The sequence below is a fragment of the Neopsephotus bourkii genome, unplaced genomic scaffold (genome assembly GCF_033783945.1).
Source record: "Neopsephotus bourkii isolate Nb327-2 ecotype Australia unplaced genomic scaffold, CSIRO-AGI_Nbou_v1 NB_31, whole genome shotgun sequence".
NCBI classification, from domain to species: domain Eukaryota; kingdom Metazoa; phylum Chordata; class Aves; order Psittaciformes; family Psittacidae; genus Neopsephotus; species Neopsephotus bourkii.
In genome coordinates this window covers 350,262-372,746 of record NW_026900548.1, presented here as the reverse complement: position 1 = coordinate 372,746, position 22,485 = coordinate 350,262, and the positions used below count along the sequence as shown (strand labels likewise).

General features: G+C 45.7%; 1 protein-coding gene across 7 annotated transcripts in view; it reads right to left on the bottom strand.

The window, feature by feature from the left end:
* Positions 1–22,485, bottom strand: part of ERBB4 (erb-b2 receptor tyrosine kinase 4) — a 609,586-nt gene that overhangs the window by 367,995 nt on the left and 219,106 nt on the right. For all 7 annotated transcript variants that reach the window (XM_061344620.1, XM_061344647.1, XM_061344630.1 and 4 more), the window contains exon 2: positions 8,860–9,011. In XM_061344620.1, coding sequence (XP_061200604.1) covers positions 8,860–9,011 — 152 coding nt within the window. The remainder of the gene's footprint in view (positions 1–8,859; positions 9,012–22,485) is intronic.

Genomic DNA, 22,485 nt, shown 5'->3' with positions numbered 1-22,485 from the left:
GTGCTCACCATTTACACCAAATCACCTTTCTTTCCATGGAAGAAAACTGCTTTGTTTTATAACTTCATAAATCCATTTCTAATTTAAAAGCATTTGCAACTAGGTGTGTTTCTTTTCCTGTTGGTTAGTTTAACTTCACTCCACTGCTTGCTTTAGGCCACCTTCAATTAGGCCACCATTCCCAATCACATCAGTAGGGGAGAGGTTTACATTTACAAGAGGAAGATCATTAACAGCATAAGGTGGTTGAAAGGTAGAGCATAATTGCTTTTACTCACCTAGAGGGATGAGCAGCTTCTAAGAGAAACAACACCTAATTAAGGAGGTTTGCACTGGTTTAGTTCTGATAATGTCCTCCCCTCCACCACCAGCTGCATGGTGCCCATCACAGCAGCCCCTGAGATCTGGTTTGGCCACACACATTTTACAGACCATGGACAGACAGAAGGAGGAGTCTGATGAAATGCTAAACAATAAGAAATTAATTAATAGTCTGTAATGGATTAAAAAAATAAAACCAAACAAACCCAAGCCTAGACATAGCCATGGATCTCAACATTTGCTATTCATGTTAAGAATTTGACTCCTGATCTGTACTTTTGCCAATGACCAAGATTCAAGCTGTCAGGACCAGCTGAAAAGCACAACTAGTTTGTCATACACTGACTGGCTGTGCACAGGCAAAGGTAGGTCATAAGAGTGGACAAACAAAGTGATAATGCTGGCCCAGGGGCTACCAAGCCCAACATGGGGCTGCATGGGGAAGGAGGTTCACCTGCACCTCAAAGATCCCTGCCCAAGAAGTAACATGCTTCCACCAGCACACACTGACCATGAAGGGAAGAGCTGGGGTCAGCATGTGCCCCCAGATGCAACCCCAGACAGCAGGGAACAAGATCTGTGTTAGGAGAAAGGTCTTCTGGGCTTCCATTGCTGATGCTACACAACCAAAACACAAGAACAAATCCATTTCACAGACTGTCCAGCAGTTTAAGCCAAGAGCCCCCACCCCTCTCTGTGACATTCCCAGGGTGAGGGTACACCTTGCCAGCTCCTCCACATGCTTTCCACTACCATTAACATCCTCTACAAGCTACCCAGGCTGACCTGCCGCCAGCTGGCACCCATACACGATGTTAGCTCTGCCAAACTTGGAAAACAATCTGCCTGGAGTGGTGAACCCCACAACCTGGGTGCATTTTTGGTACTGGGCCCTCTTTCACCTCGTAATTTCCCAGTAATTGCGCTGGGAATGGGGTAGCAATACTATGGAATGGTAAACATCACCTGCAGCCATAGCTGGCATCTCATCACAAGCAGGAATGCTCCCACTCCAACCTGGGCTTGCAGGCACTCCCTGCAGCACCCAGAAGCTGCCAGAAGGGCTCCTGAGTATCAGCAGGACCACTGAGGACAGATCCCACCACACATCACGAGGAACAGCTCCTGAGCACTGGGGCTGCTCTGCTCTGCCTAACAAAGGGCAGCTTTACTTCAACCACGAGAGCAGGGGAGCAAGTGAAAAAGGCATTACTGATCTCCAGCATGTGCATGGGCCTGGGTTACTCTGAATAATTTAAGTCAAGCTTCTTTCATCTTTCTCCTGCTCCCGAATTGCTACTGCTGCCATGCACATGAATCAGACAGGCTTCCCAGGTGGCTGGAGGTGGGGTGCTTCCCATACAATAAAACCTGAAAGGGAAATGCCAAAAGACAATTTAAAGAGACTCCTTAATCATTCTGGACTTCAAATGTTTACCTCTCATCTTTTTCACGTGTGACACAGCTGAAGGATGCTCCCCCCAGATGAAAGAGACACAGGCAAAGGCTGCAGGAGAGCTGGGGGAGCTCTTGGCTGCTGCCAACCCAAGAGAAGGGGGAAACAAAGCCTGATAAGGGGATCCATCTCCTCATTCTCCCAGAGCCCTGCTGGGAGAGCCTCTCCCAACTCCCCATAATGGGTGCACATGTGTCAGTGAAGGGCCTATTCACATCACCTACTAGTTCCACGCAGATGACAGCATGTGCTTTATACAGCAAATCTATCACAGGGATATGGACACAAGAGAATGAAGCTGCTATTGCCCCAGCAGCTTTTGCAGCACTCCCAAGATCAAACAGGATGTGAGGAGCAGCCCAATACCATTCCCAGCAAGCCCAGGCTCCCCTGGAAAAGGGCATGATCTGCAGCCCTCCCCATACAAATGCTTCCTTGGGGGAGCTGTACAGGCCCTGGCACACACAGACACAAAGAGCCACTTCAGAGTCCACCCCTGTGCCAAAACAGGAGCCTGCACGTGCACAGCACGCAACTCTCTTCCTAAACCCAAGTGGTTCTTCCAAACTGTATCTTTCATATAGAGCCACCAAAAATAATTGCTAAATTAATGGGGCAATAGCTAATGTACATATATTTGGTTACAGCTTGGCAAACCCAGCTTGAAGATTAATTGTGTATTAATTCTTTTCTATGTTTGTTTTGCAGAAGCTAAAAATGTAATTCAAACAGAAGAGTACCAGCTTGCAGAGCCTTTAAGTTTCAATTGAAAGCAAAGCTCAAACTCCATTGCAGAGCTGATCTGGGCTGCTTGGTGGTGGTGCATTGCCGGTAGGGAAAGGAGGAGAGGGGAAAGAGAGGTTGCACAAGTGGGGTTTCCAGTTTATTGTAGGGAGAGGAGGTTGGTGTTGTGTATGAGAGAGGAAGAAGCCTCCTAGCCAAGTTATTCTGCCTGTTGCAATGCCCAGGACAGCTATAAGAATAAGAGAGTAGGGCTGGAAGGAGTATAAAACCCGAGTCAGAATCTGGCTGTGGGGACCTACGCAAAGCATTAGCTGCTTGGAGAGATGAAGCTGCTGGGTTTGTAAACACCATTAAAACAGGTTCTGCAAGAGCCTGAAATAGCTGTGTGGGGAGCAGGGCTGTCATGGCAGAGTGAGGAGGACATGGGAGGTGGGAGCAGGCTCAGGGTCACCCCTCAATGTTCTGCAGCTCCACCAGGACATTAGTGGGAGGGTACCATGGCGTAGGGGCAGCACAGGGGGCACAGGGACCCAAAGTAGGCAAGGGGGAAGCCTTGGCAGAATAGCATGGATGGGAGCCTGGTGGCCACGCAGACAGCTTTTTGTGGGGGAAGCAAGGATAGGTGTGAGCAGGGACCTTGTGCTGCCACACTGCATCTAGCAGGGGAACTGCACAGCAGCAGCTAGAGCCTTACACCAAAGAGATTCTGCAGAGACACGGATGGTCTATCAGTGTAACGTGAGGAGGATAAGCAACTGAAGCACAGTAATCATGTAACATTTCTGAACACCTTCAGGCCAGAAAGCACTAGATGCCTTTTATGTACTACCTGTGAGGCTCTGGGAGCAGTGAGGTCGGGATGAGATTATGTTTAGAGACTATGTGGCATGTGTTATTTGTCTTTGATAGTAGGGACCAAGCACCAACCACCCAAGTGCTGTCCCGCACATCAGTGGATGAGGGCAATGGGAGCACCAACTGTCCTAACAGTGCCTGCATTCAGCTACTCATAGGCATCCCATTTCACTACCCGCTTCCCAACACAGGACAAGTCTGGAAGATCACACAAACCCGTGCCATTCCTCACCTTGGCAATCAATTCCCCGGCCATTTTGAGACTGGTCTACATGACTGGTATTACTTCCAGCAACTGTTTCTGCAAAAGTAATAGGAAATGACAGAAGAAGCTGTTCTGGAAGAGAGCTCTATCACATGTGCTTCCTGCAGTCAGGCTTTGCTCCCCTCCACCCTCTGAGTTTGTGATCCAAACCACTTTGAACACGGCTCAGGTTCATCCAGCACAGTTGGCGCCTGATCACAGCCAGTGTAAAACATCCTGTCCACACCACAAGCATGGCCTGAATGCCACTGGTCTCTTGTAACCCACCCAGCACAGCACTTGTGTTCAGTGCTACATGCACAGGATGCCCTCAACAGGTTTACACAGCCAGTTGGAGGTGTCCTCTTTCCACCTGGATCTGTGTGGAATGCCTAGCCCTGCCCCTCATGCCACTGCTGACACACCTTTCACCTCTTTATGCTTCATTTTCTAATGCGGAAGGTCCTGTGAGGGCAATTACAAATACATAAATACATGTATTTGATTTCCAGGTCCAGAATTACCTGGAAATCTTCGCTTCTTGCCAGCCAAGGACAAAACACATGCGGCCGAGGCTCTCGTGATGCAACTCCAGGGACAAATAATGATTAACTTGAATGCTACAGCACACAGGTTACTCTCCCACCCGCAAACATCCCTGCTCTGTAGGTTCAGACTGCACTTCTGGGGAAATCCCTCCTCTGCATAGGCACAGGGAGGCCCTCCATAACCTGTCATTTGGAGACCAGGTACTACACATCATGCTCTCTTTTTGCTGAGCTGGAACCTCACTGAAGCCTGTCAGTGGGGAATAAAGATACCATCTTGCTGCAGAAGAAGATGCAGAGCTGTGCTGCCTTCAGGAGCCATCAGTATCATCAGTGAGCTGCTGAGCAAACTGGACAAGGCAACACCCTCCTGTATCTGTGCTCCCATTCCCAACACGTCTATTCAGACTGTAGGCTCTCTCCATGCCTGAGTCTCTGCCAGTGGAGCCTTCAGAAGGGTCTGCTTAGACCCATTTTGCTATAAAAGACCAAAAAGCTTTAAAAAGAATTCAAAATAGGTTATTGTTTTTAAGCAGAATGCCCATGGCTGAGGGTGCTCCAGAGACACCACAGAGGTAAGTGAAACAAGAATGTATAAAGTGGTGGTAGATCATTTTTGAAGGCTGTTGATTGCAGTAAGAAATAAGTTTCATAATCATCTGGAAGAATGACTGCAGGGAACAGAACATAACTTTGATCATGTCTTCCAAAATAAATAATCTGTATGGTTAAATAAAACCCAGGCATGAGGAGATAATTTACTGACTATGAATTGCTAAAAGGCTGGGGATTAGTCAAAGATAACTCCTGTTTCCCAAGTGTGCTTAACAGAACAAGAGTGTTTGCAAAGTACTGTTTTCTGGTGTACTAACTGTGTATTTAATTTCAAAAATGACTACGGAGATGCTATTAAGAAATAAGAACTGTCCACAAGACAAATTGTTAGTGAAACTCAACTACCTTCCCACTTCTGCAATCAAACAGTTGTCTGCAATATGAACCAGTCCATGAGCTGAGTTTTTATCAAGATGTGGCTCTTCCTGAAATCCAAAGCAGGGCAATAAATCTCAGCTCAAGACATGCACCAGCTCAATCAGCTTCTCTAGTTTCACAGAACAAGTCCTAACACAAAAGCCTGGCCTGTGCAGTTAGCTGAAGGATGCTAGTGGGTCAGGAAACAGTGGGAGATGAAGCCTGACCTCTTCCAACTGTCATTCCTGATTTGCTGGCTGAGACTTGACATGAAACTGGGATAAGGGAGCTCTCGAACTCTGTTTTCCACCTAATTATTTGTCCTGCCCAGTTCCATCGTGCTCTTGCAAACAGTAAGTGCCTGTCCTCAATGCCAGTGGAGATCCTGCCTTGGCCAGGACAGGCAGGTGCTACTCCACCAGTGACATACTGAATTAACCCAAGCCTTATTTCATTGCAGAGCCTGCAGTGGTGGGACCCCAAAGAGAATTAACCCAGTGTACATTTTCTGTGGGGAGGTTGAGCCTCAGAAGAATAACAAAGAAAACCAGCAATCAGCCTACTCTCAGAAACATCCCACCTTTCCCAGCCCTTGGGCTTAGACATGTTTTATCATAGAATCCCAGACTGATACGGGTTGGAACAGACCTTACTGCTCATCCACTCCCAACCCCTGCCATGGGCAGGGACACCTTCCACTAGAGCAGGTTGCTCCAAGCCCCTGTGTCCAACCTGGCCTTGAACACTGCCAGGGATGGGGCAGCCACAGCTTCTCTGGGCACCCTGTGCCAGCGCCTCAGCACCCTCACAGGGAAGAGCTTCTGCCTTATATCTAACCTAAATCTACCATCCTTCAGCTTGAAGCCACTCCCCCTTGTCCCGCACACATACAAGCTAGGACAAAAACACTGGTACACGCAATCCCTTCTTACATAAATGAATCTCCTCATGATCTCAAAGCCATGCAGTCACTTAAAGGCGTGGGGGTTTAAGTGGTTGAGCACTTCATTCAGGTGATAGGCAGCCCTTCTTAGTCTTAATCAGCAGATATCCAGAGAGCTAACTCACAGACATAAAGCAAATCTACTTAGGGAATAAATGTCTAAATAAATATGAGAGATGGGATGCTGATCTTTTAATGTTCCTCTGCAAGATAAATAAAATTATGGTGTTTTTTTTTCCCCACTTCAATTCATTTAGGGTATTCATTTACTATGGCATGATAAAAAGGCTCAGCATGCCTAGCTCACTAAGGCTTCCCTCTGTCCTGGGGCAAGAAGTTGCCCAGCTAAGCTGAGCACTAAGGAGAAGGCAGACAGGTTTACAAAGCCACAGTACTCATCAGCTGGATGTACAGGTAAACCAGGGGTGCTTCAATTGCCCAGCTGAGGCCCCTCTGGTGGAGGAAGAGGGCAGGTTTTGCAACAGAGCCTAAGGAAAAGTGGAGCAGGCTGGAGGAGCTTTATCTTGCATGACAAGTTCATCACATTTAAGTCTGAGACACACAAACAGCCTTTCTTTTCGTTTTCTCCTATCTGCCACCTTCATTTGATCATTAAAGCAATCTTATAAATGATAAAACAAGTAAAACAAGTAATACTGCCTAACTAATGAATGCCAAATCATCGGTGTAAATACACTGGCATTTATTTTATTATTATTGTATGGCATATATTATTATTATATGGCATATATTTTATTATTATATTATTATTAGAGGAGAACATGTTCTCCTCTCTTTGGTTTTGTATTTTAATGGCTACAATTTACTATATTAACTAGACTTCCAGTTTGCTGGGGTTTGCTTCAAGTTCTGCTTTTTGCTGAGACATCTGTGAAAGGGCACACACAGGGAAGAGAAGTAATAAAACTAATAAAGAAGTCAGTAGCTGTCACCAAAAAGCACAAATGGCTGAGCCACCTTTCTTTACTACACGTGGCCCTTTCTTTTTGCTCTCATTTGCTGATTTTACTGCCCACTTTCCACCAATACTTTATTCTGCTTATGGCAGCTCTCTACAGGGAATGTGGCAGCGTAAGAAGGAAAGCCAAAGGAGGAGAACTGATAAGATGAATTCAAGCCATGGCCCACAGTGGCTTCAGGAGGCATCTGAAACTCCAGCAATGCCCGAGTGTGGGGCTCCTGCCCTCACAGGAAGTATCTATCAGCCGCCTGTCTAATGCAGTGGGAAAAGTTAGTCCAGCTGCACCAAGGCTATATCTATTTCAGAGCACAAGCATATGTGTTTTCCCCACCTGTTACAATTGTGAAATGTATAGATAGCATTTACTTCCTAGGCATTCGGCGCTCAAATTAACAGGCAACCTGTTAGTCTGAGTGCAATTAGCACCCCAAACTTTACTCCAGACATATCTGGTAGCTGAATTACTCTTGCAGGGCTTTTTGCAGCCTGGTGTGCTCCTTGAATAAATATAGGCCAACGTATAGAGTGGAAATCCTGTGAAATCCCTGACAAATTTAACATGAAGCAAAGCTAAACAGGCTGCTGGAGAATTGGCTCTGCCTTTGTTAGAACCCAGACTGGAAAGTTCATGTTTTCACAAACTGAAATTGAGCATCAGGTTCACCCACGAACCAAGTGACTGAGTGTAACACAACCTGCTGGGCTGACTCCTGCCACCCTCTTCCTGCTGCTGGGTTGCAACATCGCTGCTCCTGCTATGTGCCTGTTGGGAAAAATGCCAGTTCCATGCAGACACACATCTTGGAACATGACATGGGCATTCTGCAGAGGTATACATAAGCAATACCATAGGATACCAGCAGTGTAAACCCTTATCTGTGCCATGGCTTGACTTCAGCTGGAAAGTACTATCAGCACAGAATGCAACAGGCTGCCTTCTCTACCATGGCACCCATATGAGCTCCTTCAACATTGCAGCCACAACGTCTGCAGCATCCTCAGATGCTCACCTAAGTGCACTGGATCACTCCTCTACTGGGGTATTTCTTCCAACATAACTAGTTTTGAAACATCAGATAATGATGGGCTTGAATTCTTCCAATTGAGCATTCATCCTTCCCTCCTCCTGGTTGCCATATTAACAGGGAATGTGCAAACCACACCAAAATGGTCCTGCGCAAACCCAAAAGCATAATATTTACTCAGAATTTGATGTAAGGAGGGTTGAGAGAGTGGCACAACCGAAGCTCCACAGTGGCAGGACAGCCTCCATCTATTACAAACTTCCCCTGGATACTGGGGATTCAAGTAGGCTCACAATTCCAGTCTCTTAAATGAAGAAGGTTTGATATTCATTCAACAATCACCTTTTTTCCCCCTTTTTTCTTATAAGCTCCACAAATGTTACCTAGAGTCCTCCCCTTGCTTAGTCTATCAATCAGTCCATCTATAGCATTTTATTTGGATGAGCTTCTCCAAGCCTCCAGTGCTTATCTGCATGACACTCTGACCTTCCTAAACCCTGCTGGCAACACACAGACCTGCAAGGTGTCACCCTCCTGTGCAGCGACATGGCTTTCTCCCCTGAGTCCTGGATAAATCTAAACAACACATCCTCAGAGTATCTGTCACACCAATGACACTGCTCATTCCCTGCACATTCATGACGTTTTATTACCCTCTTCTACCGCACTGGAGCTGATGGGAAGGAGACCTGCCTTTCTCCTGTCCAGCACTTGTAGCTAGACCCCTAAACACAGAAGACAGAGGGAAGAAATAAGGCAGCCTGCTTACCCTCAGGAAGGAGAGGTCTCGGTTGTGCTCGATGCTGGTGATTTCCAGGTTGCCCATCACTACCTCGCAGTTCTCATAGTACTTGCGCAGGGCCCGATACTGCTGCTCCAGGTCAGAGAGGGAGCTCAGCTTGTTCTCGGTGCCGGCACACACTGCAAGAAACCACAAGGCAAACAATTGGGATGAGTGGGGCAAGGAGCAGAGAAGGAAATAAAGTTTGTATACAGGTATACATGTAATTGCAACAAAATCCTGAATTATTCAGAGGATTCGGTCCTGCAAAGAAACCCCAACATGAGTTACTTAAATATCAACAGAAGAGATAGGAAGTACAAATATGGTCCATGAGCATCTCAGCCATATAAAGACATCAAATGGGATGAGGTGCTGGTATTCACCATCAAATGTGGAAAGGCTGAAAATGCACAAGAGCAGATAAAATGCAAACCTAGCTGACGCCAGAACCTAAACTGTCAAACCCAGCCCGCAGCAAGGTCCCTATTAGTTCTGCCAGTGACAGAATCAGACACTGAACAGAGATGAGCCCATCGCAGGCTATAAAATGTATAGGCTGAAGAGACCCACGAACCCAAGCTGACTGGGGCAACCTATTCAGCTCAGAAGGGTCTGTTGGACAAGCCAAGAGCAACCTGACCAGAAGGCTCATACCCAACATGAGTTTCCCCATCCCTTTCCTTAACACCTCAGCTCTTGCCAGCTTTATGCAATTAAACAGGAGAAAGGCAATAGCAAAACCTACAACATAGAGTGGTTTGGGTTGGAAGGGACCTTAAAGCTCATACAGTTCCAGCGCCCTGCCACAGGCAGGGACACCTTCCACTAGAGCAGGGTGCTCCAAGCCCCTGTGTCCAACCTGGCCTTGAACACTGCCAGGGATGGGGCAGCCACAGCTTCTCTGGGCACCCTGTGCCAGCGCCTCAGCACCCTCACAGGGAAGAGCTTCTGCCTAAGAGCTCATCTCAGTCTCCCCCTGTTCTGTCAGGTTAAAGCCATTCCCCTTGTCCTGTCCCCACAGGCCCTTGTCCAAAGCCCCTCTCCAGGTTTCCTACAGCCCCTTTAGGCACTGGAGCTGCTCCAAGGTCTCCCCTTAAGAAGCCTTCTCTTCTCCGAGGTGAAGCCTGGCTCCAGAGCAGAGCTGCTCCAGCCCTTTGACCATCTTCATGGCCCTCTTTCCAGATCCATATCCACATCTTCTTTCCACAAGTCACCAGACTATATTAGAGATGTCAGGTGAGTTGGGAAACCCCATCCTAATACAGTTCATTTTTAGAAGATTCCCTTTAGTATTCTACTCTGTTCTCAATTCTGATGTCCAGTTCCAAGCTGCTGCTCAGCTCAGTTTATGAGCTTGCTGTGCATCAAGCAATGACAAAAATCAGTGCAGAAAGAATCACAAGAAGCAGCGTTTTACAACTGCAGATTGTCACGCAGCTCTCACCCTGCCAGGGCAGCAATGCTATTGAAATAGTCAAGTGTAGGGTTAGGCTTTCTTACTTCTGTTTTTTACTTTTCCTCTTTCCCCTTTTACTCTTCAGTTTGTGGGTTGCTCTTATCTATGACCAAATTAACCTGAATATATCCAAGCTTTTTTAAATAGGCATTGTACTACGCAAAAAATGAGCTGGACCAGAATAGTGTTTTGGGAGCCATTCCCATTCTTGGATGAGATCAATATAAACAAAACTCTCCATGACTGGAGGCATAATCACTAAAATTGGCTAAAATATGCTCTTCTGAATGATGCAGTGCCTTTTCTAAATATCAGAAGCAATGAGCTTTTTGAGTACTATTATTGACTGTTTACTTACTCCATCACCACCAGAAATAGGGAATGATTCTCATCTCTTCATTAGGGACTGTAGCATTAGGACAAGGGGGAATGGGCTTAAACTGAAACAGGGGAAGTTCAGGTTGGATACAAGGAAGAAGCTCTTCCCTGTGAGGGTGCTGAGGCGCTGGCACAGGGTGCCCAGAGAAGCTGTGGCTGCCCCATCCCTGGCAGTGTTCAAGGCCAGGTTGGACACAGCGGCTTGGAGCAACCTGCTCTAGTGGAAGGTGCCCCTGCCCATGGCAAGGGGTTGGAACTGGGTGATCTTATGGTCCTTTCCAATCCAAACCTAATTGGAGCAGAAATCTTGTCCTCCTGAACCATAGCAGGAAGGAGAGAAGGGGCTGGTTTCATTGCAAGCTGTGCACAGGATGAAGGCTTCATCATTTATCAGATCATTGTCAGGTTTTGTGTTTCATTTAGCATGGACCAAAGTGAACAGGCACTGTACAGGCCTGTCTGACTAAATTTGGTCTGGTTGCCTCAGTTGGCAGGGGGTTGGACCTGGATGATCTTAAGGTCCTTTCCAACCCAAATCATTGCATGATTCTATTGTAAGAAAGTCATTTTCTGATTTCTTTCTGTGACCTGGTACAATTAAAACCTCAGTATCCTCACTAAGTTTAAGAGCTTGGCATGGTTGACATCTATTCATTGCACTGGGCTGCAGAAACCTAGAACTGGCGGTTTTGCTCAGGTTTTAAAAGAAAAACGATCATCTCATTTTCAGGCTTAATTCAAGGCACAACCATCTCAGTTTGAAATCTTACTCATAAACCTCTCCTCCTTAGAGTAAGACACACCACTGAATAAAACACATCTAAACAAGGTTTTCATTGATAGTATTTTTAATAGCCATTTTGGGGGATTCCCAAGATGAAAGATGGTCCCACTGGGACCTGAGGTAGCTCTGCTGGACACCTGGAAGGATTAACCACTGCTGCTAGGGATGGTGCATCTCTCTTTTTGAAATGCAAAGCTCTGTCCTAGCTCATCTTTAGGGCTTTATTTGGAACAACCTCGGGATGTGATGTACAAGCACCTCCACCATTCCATGCCTGTCCCTGTCAGAAGACTCTTAAAACTGCTACCAATTACAAAGCCAGCTTATTTGCTCCTTCCTTAAACGTGGCAGCATCTATAACAACAAGACTGACTGTGTTTCCAGCTGAATAAGTATTATTCTGTTTTAAGGCTCCCGAGGACTAATAAATAATTTCTGTTCCATTTCACAATCGGCGCTAAGGATCACCATAGCTCAGAAAACAATTCCAACAGCTCAGCTAATAAAGCTATACACTGCAACACTGCTATTTCATGTTTCACACCCATTAAACGTTTCCTGCAAGCTAATTTAGCTCTTTGTTTTTGTAAGGAGAAAGAACACCTGGAGCCTGATCTTGCAAGAAGATTCAATAGGGGTGAAGCCAGCCCAGATGTAAATCAGGGCTCCAGGTTTTATTCAAGCAAGGTCAATTTTGTACCACCAAACTATTGGAGTAACTCCTCTCAGATTTGGATATTGCTGTGGAAATCAATTCTTTCAGATAAATAAAATCTTAAAAACAAATTTAGAGGATCATGTTGATCCTTTAAATTTATCTCATAATTCCAAGCATTTTATTTGTGTCTTACAAAAAGAAATCCCTTCTGGTCCTCTGTTACACAAAACGTCCCCTTGTTCAAGATCCCTGGGCCTGGCTGATACACGGCAAAAGGTCTATGCAACGTGCCTCCTCCCAGCCTGCTCTGCTGCAGAATCTGGGAAACCACGGAAAGTCAGTGTCCAGTGTCAATCCTCCCAGCCATGGCACAGCCTGGCTCAGCTCTTACAGCTCTAAGTTGTCTTGACAGGTCATCTCCCCTCAACAAAAAAACCTGGTTACCGATTGCCTCAAAGTCCTATACCAAAAGTAAGAGCATCCTACATCAATGTAGGGGTACAGCACTGCCACAGGTACCCAACCCGAACAGTATCTGGAGCAGGAGAGTGCCTTGACCTGCAGAACAAGTTGCAGTCCCAACGTGAACTTGAATATAACCATGGATCCTCAATAACCCATTATTATACTAAGCCATTAATCTCTCCGTGCCTCAGCTTCGCAGCACGGACTTTTTTGATGCACCTAATAATTATGCCAGATTCTAAATACAAAAGAGAAAACTAGAGGAGTATTTAAGACAAGGAAATGAGATCACAACTGTCACAGGAGGACAGTGCTGGGACAGCACCTCCATTCTTCCCAGAGAGTCTTTTAAAACAGAAAGATTAGATATGGTGGTTTTGTAAAGGCAAAATAGAGCTAATGGGGTAAAAAGCCATCCCTGCCATGAAAGAGAAATGCTGCTGCCATATACTATTACAGAGGTGCCCACACACACCAGGAAGCCAAACCTGGGAACGGAAAGCAGGCTGTGAACTGGGAGTTAACTAAGTTTTATCCCCTCATTTTGAGACACGGGAGGAAATTCCCAGCTCCTCCAGGGCAAAAATAATCAATCTGGGTCTGATTTGCCAAAATACTTCAGAAGCACTAAAGGGAGTTGAGAAGGATGCCCAGATCCCCTGCCCTTGAGCTCAACACAGACCACAAGCATATCCCCCTCATCCTCCTGATCCTTCCCTGGAATAGCAGAAAGAATCCATGTGCTGTAGGAGCAATTTAAAGCACCAAAATAACATAAACATATGAAAATAAGTATTTTCAGGGATGTTCCAGCCATATACAGGCATCAACATGAACACAACAAAATGCATTTCCTTGTCATGCCATGCAAAACCACCGTAATCCATATTTCATAAACTCTCTTCAAAGCACTTTGCTATACATTATTTTAGACAGCCCCAGAAACCAATGAGCAGCAAGAAAAGACAGGTTCCATGCTAAAATCAGTCCCTGAAGCACAACCTCTTCTGGTTAATTAAAAATACTAATTCCTCAGCCTTTGACAGAGGTCGAAAAAGCAGCAGCTTCTCCCACTGTTGAGCATCTCTGAGCACATTTGCTCTCAGCTTACTCAGGAGTTCTTACAGGGATGTGTCAATGAGGGGAATCGTTCAGCGCTATTCCAATATATGCCCAGGAAAACCTGACATTCCCTTACGTTTCCCCTCATGGAAACCCCAGTGAGCTGTTGAGTGCCAGCCTCTACCAGGCTACCACCACACCATGAAGCTCTCAAACACATCTCTCCACCAACACAGCTTGGCCATTCCATCTCTTTCGACACTGTGTCAACAAGGCTCAGGGAGCACTGTTGTACACACGCATGTATGTGCACAGAGATATATCCACCCCTTGTGCTATCCCAAAGGATGTGCATCTTCCCAATCTGGGAAGCTCCAAACTAGAGGTGAGAGCCAGCAGCCAGGCTGCCAGCCCACTGCCACCTCTCATCTGCACCCCAAGCACAGGGTGCGGGGGCAGAGCACTGCTTGGCCATCACAAATGTGGATTTCAGACATTACTCACACATTCACCCTTTACTTTCAGCTGTTTGCTTATTATCAGCTACTGAAAATGACAGAGATGAGCTTCAGCGCCTAATGGCCCCAATTACAGCAGTAATAATCACGAGTATTGAATTGAATTTATGTTTTTCATCAATATTCATGCACATGACTTGGAAATTAATTTCCCATTGACATTATTTTTCATAACAAAGCCAAATCATTCGGATGCTCACTCAAAGGTAAAAAATAATGGAGGCATTTAAAAGTGTCCTTTAGCTTCTGCTTTTTAGGCCATTATTTTGCTCTGCTCTTTTGGTGATAAATCTATACGTTAAATTAAGAAATCACATTTGACTCCATCTAGTTCTGTTTCTAAAGGATTTTATAATCCTTCCAGCTCAAATGAACTAACTTTTGAAAGGAGGTCAACTCGTTTCCTTCCTTATTTAACCCCTCTCCAGATTCGGAGATTTGGGAAGAATGAATCCCATCATCTCTGGCATGGTCACCCCCACCTGAAGCACTGGTGTCTCCTCTCCCACAGCACATTCAGACAAGCAGCGATGAGGCATCCTTTTTGGCAACACTAAGGGAGTTATCGCAAGCATCTGGATATATTCTCCTGAACCGTAAAACATTTATTATTATCTCTTTGGCAAGGACACAGGAGAATGGCACATCTGCCCTGCACCGTCTCCCTGAAAGCAGCACAACCTCCCTCCATCAATCACTTTGCATATGGGCCAGAAACACAAGAGGGGGCCTAACCTCTCAGACTGGTTTCAGCAACTTGTTTATGAAAGGAGAATCCACCTTCCTTCACCCCGGACAGGACAATCCCAACAACAGTGAGTATCTCTTTCTAACACATTCTCTTTCCATACTTCCCACTTATTTACTGAATTAGCAGTGGGTTTACAGGCATCAGGGTTTCTTGAAAGGCAGCTCATGTAACTGTGTATTAATAATTGCAAACACTTGTGGTAATCTGTTAAGACCCTCAGACGAGGGGAAATGCTCAAGCCCCTTAAGGAACAACTAATTACCAGGAATGCTACAGCAATCCCTATTAATTTCATTATGCTCCATGCTCTCAGCAACAGCCCGGGCACCCTGTCATGTACACATGCAGAAGAAGGGGGAAAACACACTTTTAATCCTTTCATTATTATTTTACAGCTTTCCTTGAATAAACTGCCAAAGCCCTGAATTTCCTTGCAATTAGACGTGTCCTAACAAAGGGAGGGACCACCAGCAAGCTCTTCCAGCCTTGAAGACCTTCCTGGGAGAAGCCAAAACACTCCTGGAGGCCACCAGCCACTTTCTTGTAAACCCAGTGGTTCTGGAGAGTGTTTGAAAATTGGAGGCTTGCTTTGCCTAGGTGAGAGACTGTCATGAAAGAGAGCATCATTTTCTCTGCACTCCTAACTAAAAGCACAGCTGGCACAAGTGTTTTCCTTCCGTGAGGTCTGCTCTCCACTAGAAATTACCATCCCATTTGAGTCCGGTTGCATGCAATCAACCCGAGTGCCATGAACCCCCTAGACAGCTGTGAGGCCCTGAGAAGCTCAGCACTGCCATCCAGCCACCGTTCAGGCTGTCAGGGATGTCATGAGGATGAGGAGACACAGGACAGTGCCTGTGAATCCCGCTATCATGGCTTTAATCCCTTCTACCTGCAGGCAAACGTGCAAACAATGCATAAACAAAAGCCTGGGAGTGCTGTGGGTTAAATGGATTCCCAAGTTAAGCTTGGCACAATCCTAAATAAAGTCAAGTTAAAAAAAGGAGCTATAATGGTGAGGCTATACAAGGTGAGGCACTTGAACAGGGTGCTGAGGCGCTGGCACAGGGTGCCCAGAGAAGCTGTGGCTGCCCCATCCCTGGCAGTGTTCAAGGCCAGGTTGGACACAGGGGTTTGGAGCAACCTGCTCTAGTGGAAGGCGCCCCTGCCCGTGGCAGGGGATTGGAACTGGATGATCTTAACACCTTTTCCAACCCAAACCATTCTAGGATTGTCTTACTTTTATCCATACTTAAAAGGACACTCTAAAACACTTCTACAGCCTTTCTACTCTTTACCTAGAGAAGAGGTCCCTGGGTTGATAGCACCAGGCACCAAAAGCATTAATTCCCTAAAATGTGCTGACTAAACTCCCAAATATCATTTCATATGCCATTGTAAAAGCTTCCCAGCACTTCCAGGGAAGTGGCAGGGATGTGTATTATCATGATAGTCCCACCTCCAGTAGAGGCTGATCAAATGCCACCTACAAAAGGAAGCTCTTTCCCAATCTCATGAACACAAATAGGCACAGTAAAGGCTGACAGTGATTGCAACTTCATCAAGAAGGATTAGTTACGTGTGGTAACACTTTTTGGTGCCGATGGCACCCTCTCCTTGCACCGAGCTCTTCAAAGTCTGTCTGATGGATGCTGCACAGTGTATTTTACCCATGTAGCACTCCTGTTCATAGCTACCAGAAAACAGGATCAAACGTTGGCTAGATCTATACTGTGACATTTCGAGGATAATTACTTGTGCTGACCATGTCAAGCCATTGTCATCTGCTTGCTTTATGCCTATTTCCAGCATTGTTTCTCTTTTAGGCTTGTCATATCTATATTATGATACAGGAACTGGAAAGGACAAAATGGGAAAAATGTACTGCAGGACCTGTATCACACAGCTACCACTAAACAACAATAGAAATTAATACAAGAAACTTTACCAATGTTTCTTCCCCCCAGGCCTTTGTTCCAAGTTATTTTCTCTGGGTACTTCTTCCCTTTTTCTCCCTACTTTTCACAGACGCGTGCATGTGTACACACACACACACACGCACACACACACATACACACACACACTTTCTTCATTTCTTTCAACTTTGAGGGTAAATAGTTGCTTCTTAACTATAATGTAGGTACTGGACTTGACAAGCAATTAAAGCAAACAATTTCCCCTCATCTAACTTTGCCAAATTAGTCATCTGCCATCTGCTCTATCATCTGGCTCTCCTTGAGGTCTTGCTGTGAATCTGGAAGCACTCACTCCGACACAGAGGCACTGGATAAGCCTCCAAGCTGGCGGGGGAACCCGAGGGATGGAGGTGACAGGGGGTGCGACACGTGGCCCTGGCTGCTCATCCTCACCCCTACCAGGCACCTCTGAGGAGGTGCTTGCTGGATCCCATGGTCAAACTGGCAAATGACCGGCACACAAGTTGTGATAGAAAAGCATTTAATGGTTTCTTTTCTGGCCACTTGTACACATGATAGCTTAGAAGGATGCTGGATTTGCTTCCTGGGTGCAAGATGCAAAAAATAACCCACCTTACTGAAATGCCTTCAGCATTTGCAATTGAGTTCTCAATGAAGTACAGAACCTAAACAAGCAATTAATCAATGTTATCTAAGATAGATTTGAGTGGTCTCTGTTTCCAGCAGCTGCCTTAGGTCAGTGAGGCCTGGGGGAGAATTAGTAAAGCCTTCTTTTGAGACAGGGAAAAGGTTTTCAAATAGCTCTGAAATACAACATAAACTCCTGAGCACTGGCAGGACCTCTCTCTTTTACCAGCTTCCCAGTTTGGCCTCCTTACTGGGTCTCCAGTATGATTATGAGCATCACCAGCACGCCTTTTCCAACTGACCAACATTAAACACCACTCCAGAGTGCACGTTAGTCCATGCAGACGTTTGCTGCTGCTGCTCTGAACCATCACATGGAGGAATCACTCACCCTGTTCCTGTGAGGGCCACCGCATACCAACTATTCCTGAACAGCTCTCCAGTTCAGCCACTTGAGTGCAACACCCAAAATTAAGCTTATGAATGTAACTCTTAATGCCAAGAAACAAAATCGTCCCCCTAAAGTACCATAGCATAGACCATCACCCAACACCTCCCAGGATTAGGAAGTCTGCAGATACATGATCATGAGTAATACAAGGCCATGTGCTTCTGGGCAGCTAAACGCAGAGCAAAGTGCCAAGCTGAAGGCTTAAGAGTTCGCAAATGTTGCTCTCCCTGCTTTCCAGCCCTTACCCTTCCCAAGTCCCATTCCAGCACAGCAGCAATGGCTTGTACAACCCATTTCTCTCCATCACTGTGTATCCTGGCTCTCTACTGCAGCAAAGTGGTGTAAAACCCTACAGGTCTCAGCAGTGGGAAGGATTTGGGCTGGTTTTTCCATGCCAGGGAAAGAAGTTGGGAGAAAATGATGGAACACAAATCACAAGCATCAGGTGAACACATGCACAGGTGGGAGCAGAGGGAGCAGGGGGGAGCCAGGGTCTTGGACCGCGTTTTTGTACATGTGCCCTCAACACAAATCAATGTAGCGAGGGATGCCAGGAACATTTGCTGCAAGGTTGGTCCAAAAATCACTTCCCAGCTCACAAACCAGGCTGCTTTACTGGGGACATGAAGGGCTCCTGTCTCCCTGCAGTACTCTTCTGGGGGCCCAGGGGTGCTCAGCTTGCACAGCCTTGCCATGGTGCTGCAGCAATGGTTGCCTTTCCAGCAGTACTTATGTGGCCCCACAACAGCTGGGGCCCTTTGCCTGCCTGGCCCCCTTGCTTTTTCTTTCCTTCCCCAGAGGCCCCCTGAATACCACAGCATTCACTCAGCTTAAATGCATTTTAATTAACATTGTGCAAACACCCTGAGTTTGTGCGTGCACGAGGGAGCGCGTTCATTCAGCCTCTGCTTGATTCCCAGCCCAAGAAATCCAGCGGGAGTGCTGGCAGCCGCTGCGATGGGAATGGGATCGTGGTCCTCCCTGCCTGCATGAGGTTTAAAATGCACTTGGCAAAGCACTCACAAGTCCTTGGTTCCTACTTACTGGGATTTAAACACAGCTTAGGTAAAAAATACAGCTCAGACATAGTAGGTGGGACAGGTGCTTTTGTATCTACTAATGTAAGTGCAAGTAATTAGTCGCTGCTAAAGCACACAGCAACCACCACGTTCTTACAAGGTATGCAAAAGGCACTTGTGACATTAAAAAACAAGAGGAATAAAAGAGGTATTTCCTCGAGATCTTTCACAGCAATTCTTCTCACTCTACATTAGTACTTAGCATGTATTCCACCTAATCAGATGATTAAAATAACTATGGAATTTAAACACAAACAAATGGACTGCTTCGAATAGAAGAAATTCCTCTAATTCTGGACACCCTGTGAGACAAAAAACACCAAAAGGGCTTACACAAAAGTCCCTGGAAAAATGATTTGGGTACTAAAGGAAACAAATGTGTAACAGGTGTATTTTATCCTTATTAATATTATTACTATTATTATAGCAACCTGGTCTAGAGGAAGGTGTCCTTGCCTGTGGTAGGGGGTTGGAAATGGATGAGCTTTAAAGTCCCTTCCAACCCAAACCATTCTATGCGATTATACATTTCTGTCTCACAGGGAGCACCCCGAGATGATCATGATGGCACGTGGGTGTCCTCATCACACAGGTAAAAGCAAACCCAACATTTTTTAACTGCTTTGCCCAAGTGCTTCAAGGTGACTGTGCAATGCAGAACTATTTCAGCCAATATACACAGGTCTATTAAGTTGAAACTGCATGTGGGTTATTTTTCATTGATGAAAATAACAGGCTCTCAAGCAACACGAGAACCTTGTCAAGCAGACAGGAGAATTGAGCCCGTGTAAGACAGCAGAAATGGTAATTATTTAAGCTTGCAAGTGCTGCAGATGAGGGGAACGACATTGCAGTTGCATAGGCAGAGAGGGGCCATGCTGAGGCTGGCTGGGCCCACAGGAGGACACTGCACTTCGGAGCTGAAACATGCCAAAGAGCGAACAGGGACCATGTCCTGAGGTCTGTGGTGGTCAAACATATTAAGGTCATCAAGCCAAAGAGCTAACCTAAAGTGCTCTCTTACACAAGCCTTCCTTAAACTGATGGTTGCATTTTCCCATTTGCCCACTTCTAAAGGGGATAATACACCTGTATGTTATTAAACCAAATGCGTTCAGATACCAGTTTGTAAGCAGAAAAAACAACCTTTCCATAACTAAAGTCTATGCAAGAACTTTTTGACTGCTATAACTATGTATAAAAACCAGCCTAGTCTTAAACCAGTATATTTTCTGCCACAGACAACCCTTCATCTCTTGCAGTTCACGCAGGTTTCACACAAAGAGCTCCATATAGGTTAGTGAGTATGCATGGCATTCCTGCTGGGCATGACAGAGGTGCAGGTCAACATTAAACTCTCACCTTCTCAAACCCACATGTTGAGAACCAAGCCCTGGATTGACCAATTTAAATTAAATAGAAATCAAAAGCTAATAAAAACCTGAGCACCCAATAAATTCTTCCAAGGCCGCTGAGATCTTCAAGCTTTGGTAAGCAGCAGCACAGTGGCTATTCTGGGGTATGGTCATGCTGTACAAAACCATACCTCTACTACTGAGGTGTTTTTAAGGAAGTAAAGCAGCTACTTTTTAAACCTCACTGACCCTGTGGGCATAAGCTGCTGCTATTAAATCTGCACAAAGGGGGCAGATGCAGGGCTTGCATTTGAATTGATAACCTCATTTTGCACAAGCAGCATATCCAGGGCAAGCACCTGCAGTGCTGATGCGTCTGCCTGTTTTACCTGGGAGGTGAGGACTGCGTGTCTGCATCTGATGAGCTTCTCATCAATTCTGTAACACTGAGCAAGGAGGTGGCTGAAAGCACAGCCTGCCTTGCTCCTCTTCATGCCATCCCTACTGAGCCTTTGTTAACAATGGCACTTTCCAAGGATGAAAGAGGGGACAGGGGAGAGCCAAAGCTGCTGTGAAACTGTTCCTTAAATGCACTTCCTCTGCAGTCAAATCTGGCAAAGCAACTTCAAAATACCTAACTGTTTTCCTCACCCAACCTATTGCTGTGCTGCACTAATCATAGGCATATTTGTTATTTTTCTTTCCTGTATCTTCAGAAATCATCCCAAAAGGTAAGTTTTCAATAACCATACTTGTCAAAACCGCATTATGAATTCCTTATAGATCACTTTGCTCAAATATGCTCCCTATTAACAGTTTCTCTTCTTTCTGTCAGGCTTTTTAAGATGTATGCCATATATATTTTCAAATGTTTGGGTTTATTACCACATCCCTACCCCAGAGACTGCCCTTAAACTTCTGTTCATTGATTGTGACGGTATCAATTTGTAAAGGTCAACAGAAACCTTCTCTGACAGCTCAACTCAGACAGCAATGTTTAAATGAGCTGTTTCCCTACAAAGCAAGATGCCAACAAAATCAAAACCCAAGGTCTTCATTTCACTGGCCTGACCAATGGCTTTGATAGGCTTTGGATCTCTGATAGCTGTTGAACCCTCCTTGGAAATCTGAGCTTGTTTGAGGGTCTTGAATAACATGTGAACAAGCAGGTTTATGAACAGAAAGGTTTATCCCAACAAACACGAAATAGGGCAAAAAGGCAGAAGGCCTGCATGGATGAACAAGGAGCTCCTGAACAAAGTCCAACACAAAAAGAAAGCCTACAGAGGGTGGAAGCAAGGACAAGTAGCCTGGGGAGAATAAAGAGAAATTGTCCAAGCAGCCAGGGATCAGGTTAGGAAAGCTAAAGCCCTGATGATACAATTAAATCTGGCCAGGGACACCAACGGCAACAAGAAAAGCTTGTCCAACAGTGATGGAAGGAAGACAAGGGAAAATGTGGTACCTCTTTGGAAGGAAACAGAGTTAGAGTTAGAGTTACACAAGGTTACCCAGGACATGGAGAAAGCCAAGTTACTCCATCACCTTTTTGCGTCTGTCTTGACTGGTAGCTGGTCCAACCACACTGCCCAAGAAACAGCAAGCAAGGGCAGGGACTGGGAGATGAAGAACCACCCGCTGTAGGGGATCAGGTTGGAAACCATCTGGGAAACCTAAGGTGCACAAGTCCATGGGACCATATGATGGGGACTAAAAGACACCTGGAGATGGACTTCTGACAAGGGCATGTAGTGACAGGAAAAGGGGGAATGGCTTTAACCTGCCAGAGGAGAGATACAGATTAGATATTATGAAACAGATCTTCACTACGAGGTGGTGAGAACATTAATTTGCTCCTCCTTCTGAAAACCTCAGGTAACAGAACTCCCAGAGATGACTATACAAATGTCACCCCTATGAATGTTTGGTGTCATGCATCGTTTTGTCATACATGAATAGCTTACACTTATAACCACAACCAACTGGCTAGTCAAGAAACAGATCATAACAACTTACTCTAACGTTTGCTTCAGCAAGCACTGTATTGAGAGAACAGCTTATTATTTTTTAGAGTTGTGATCAGAAGCCTC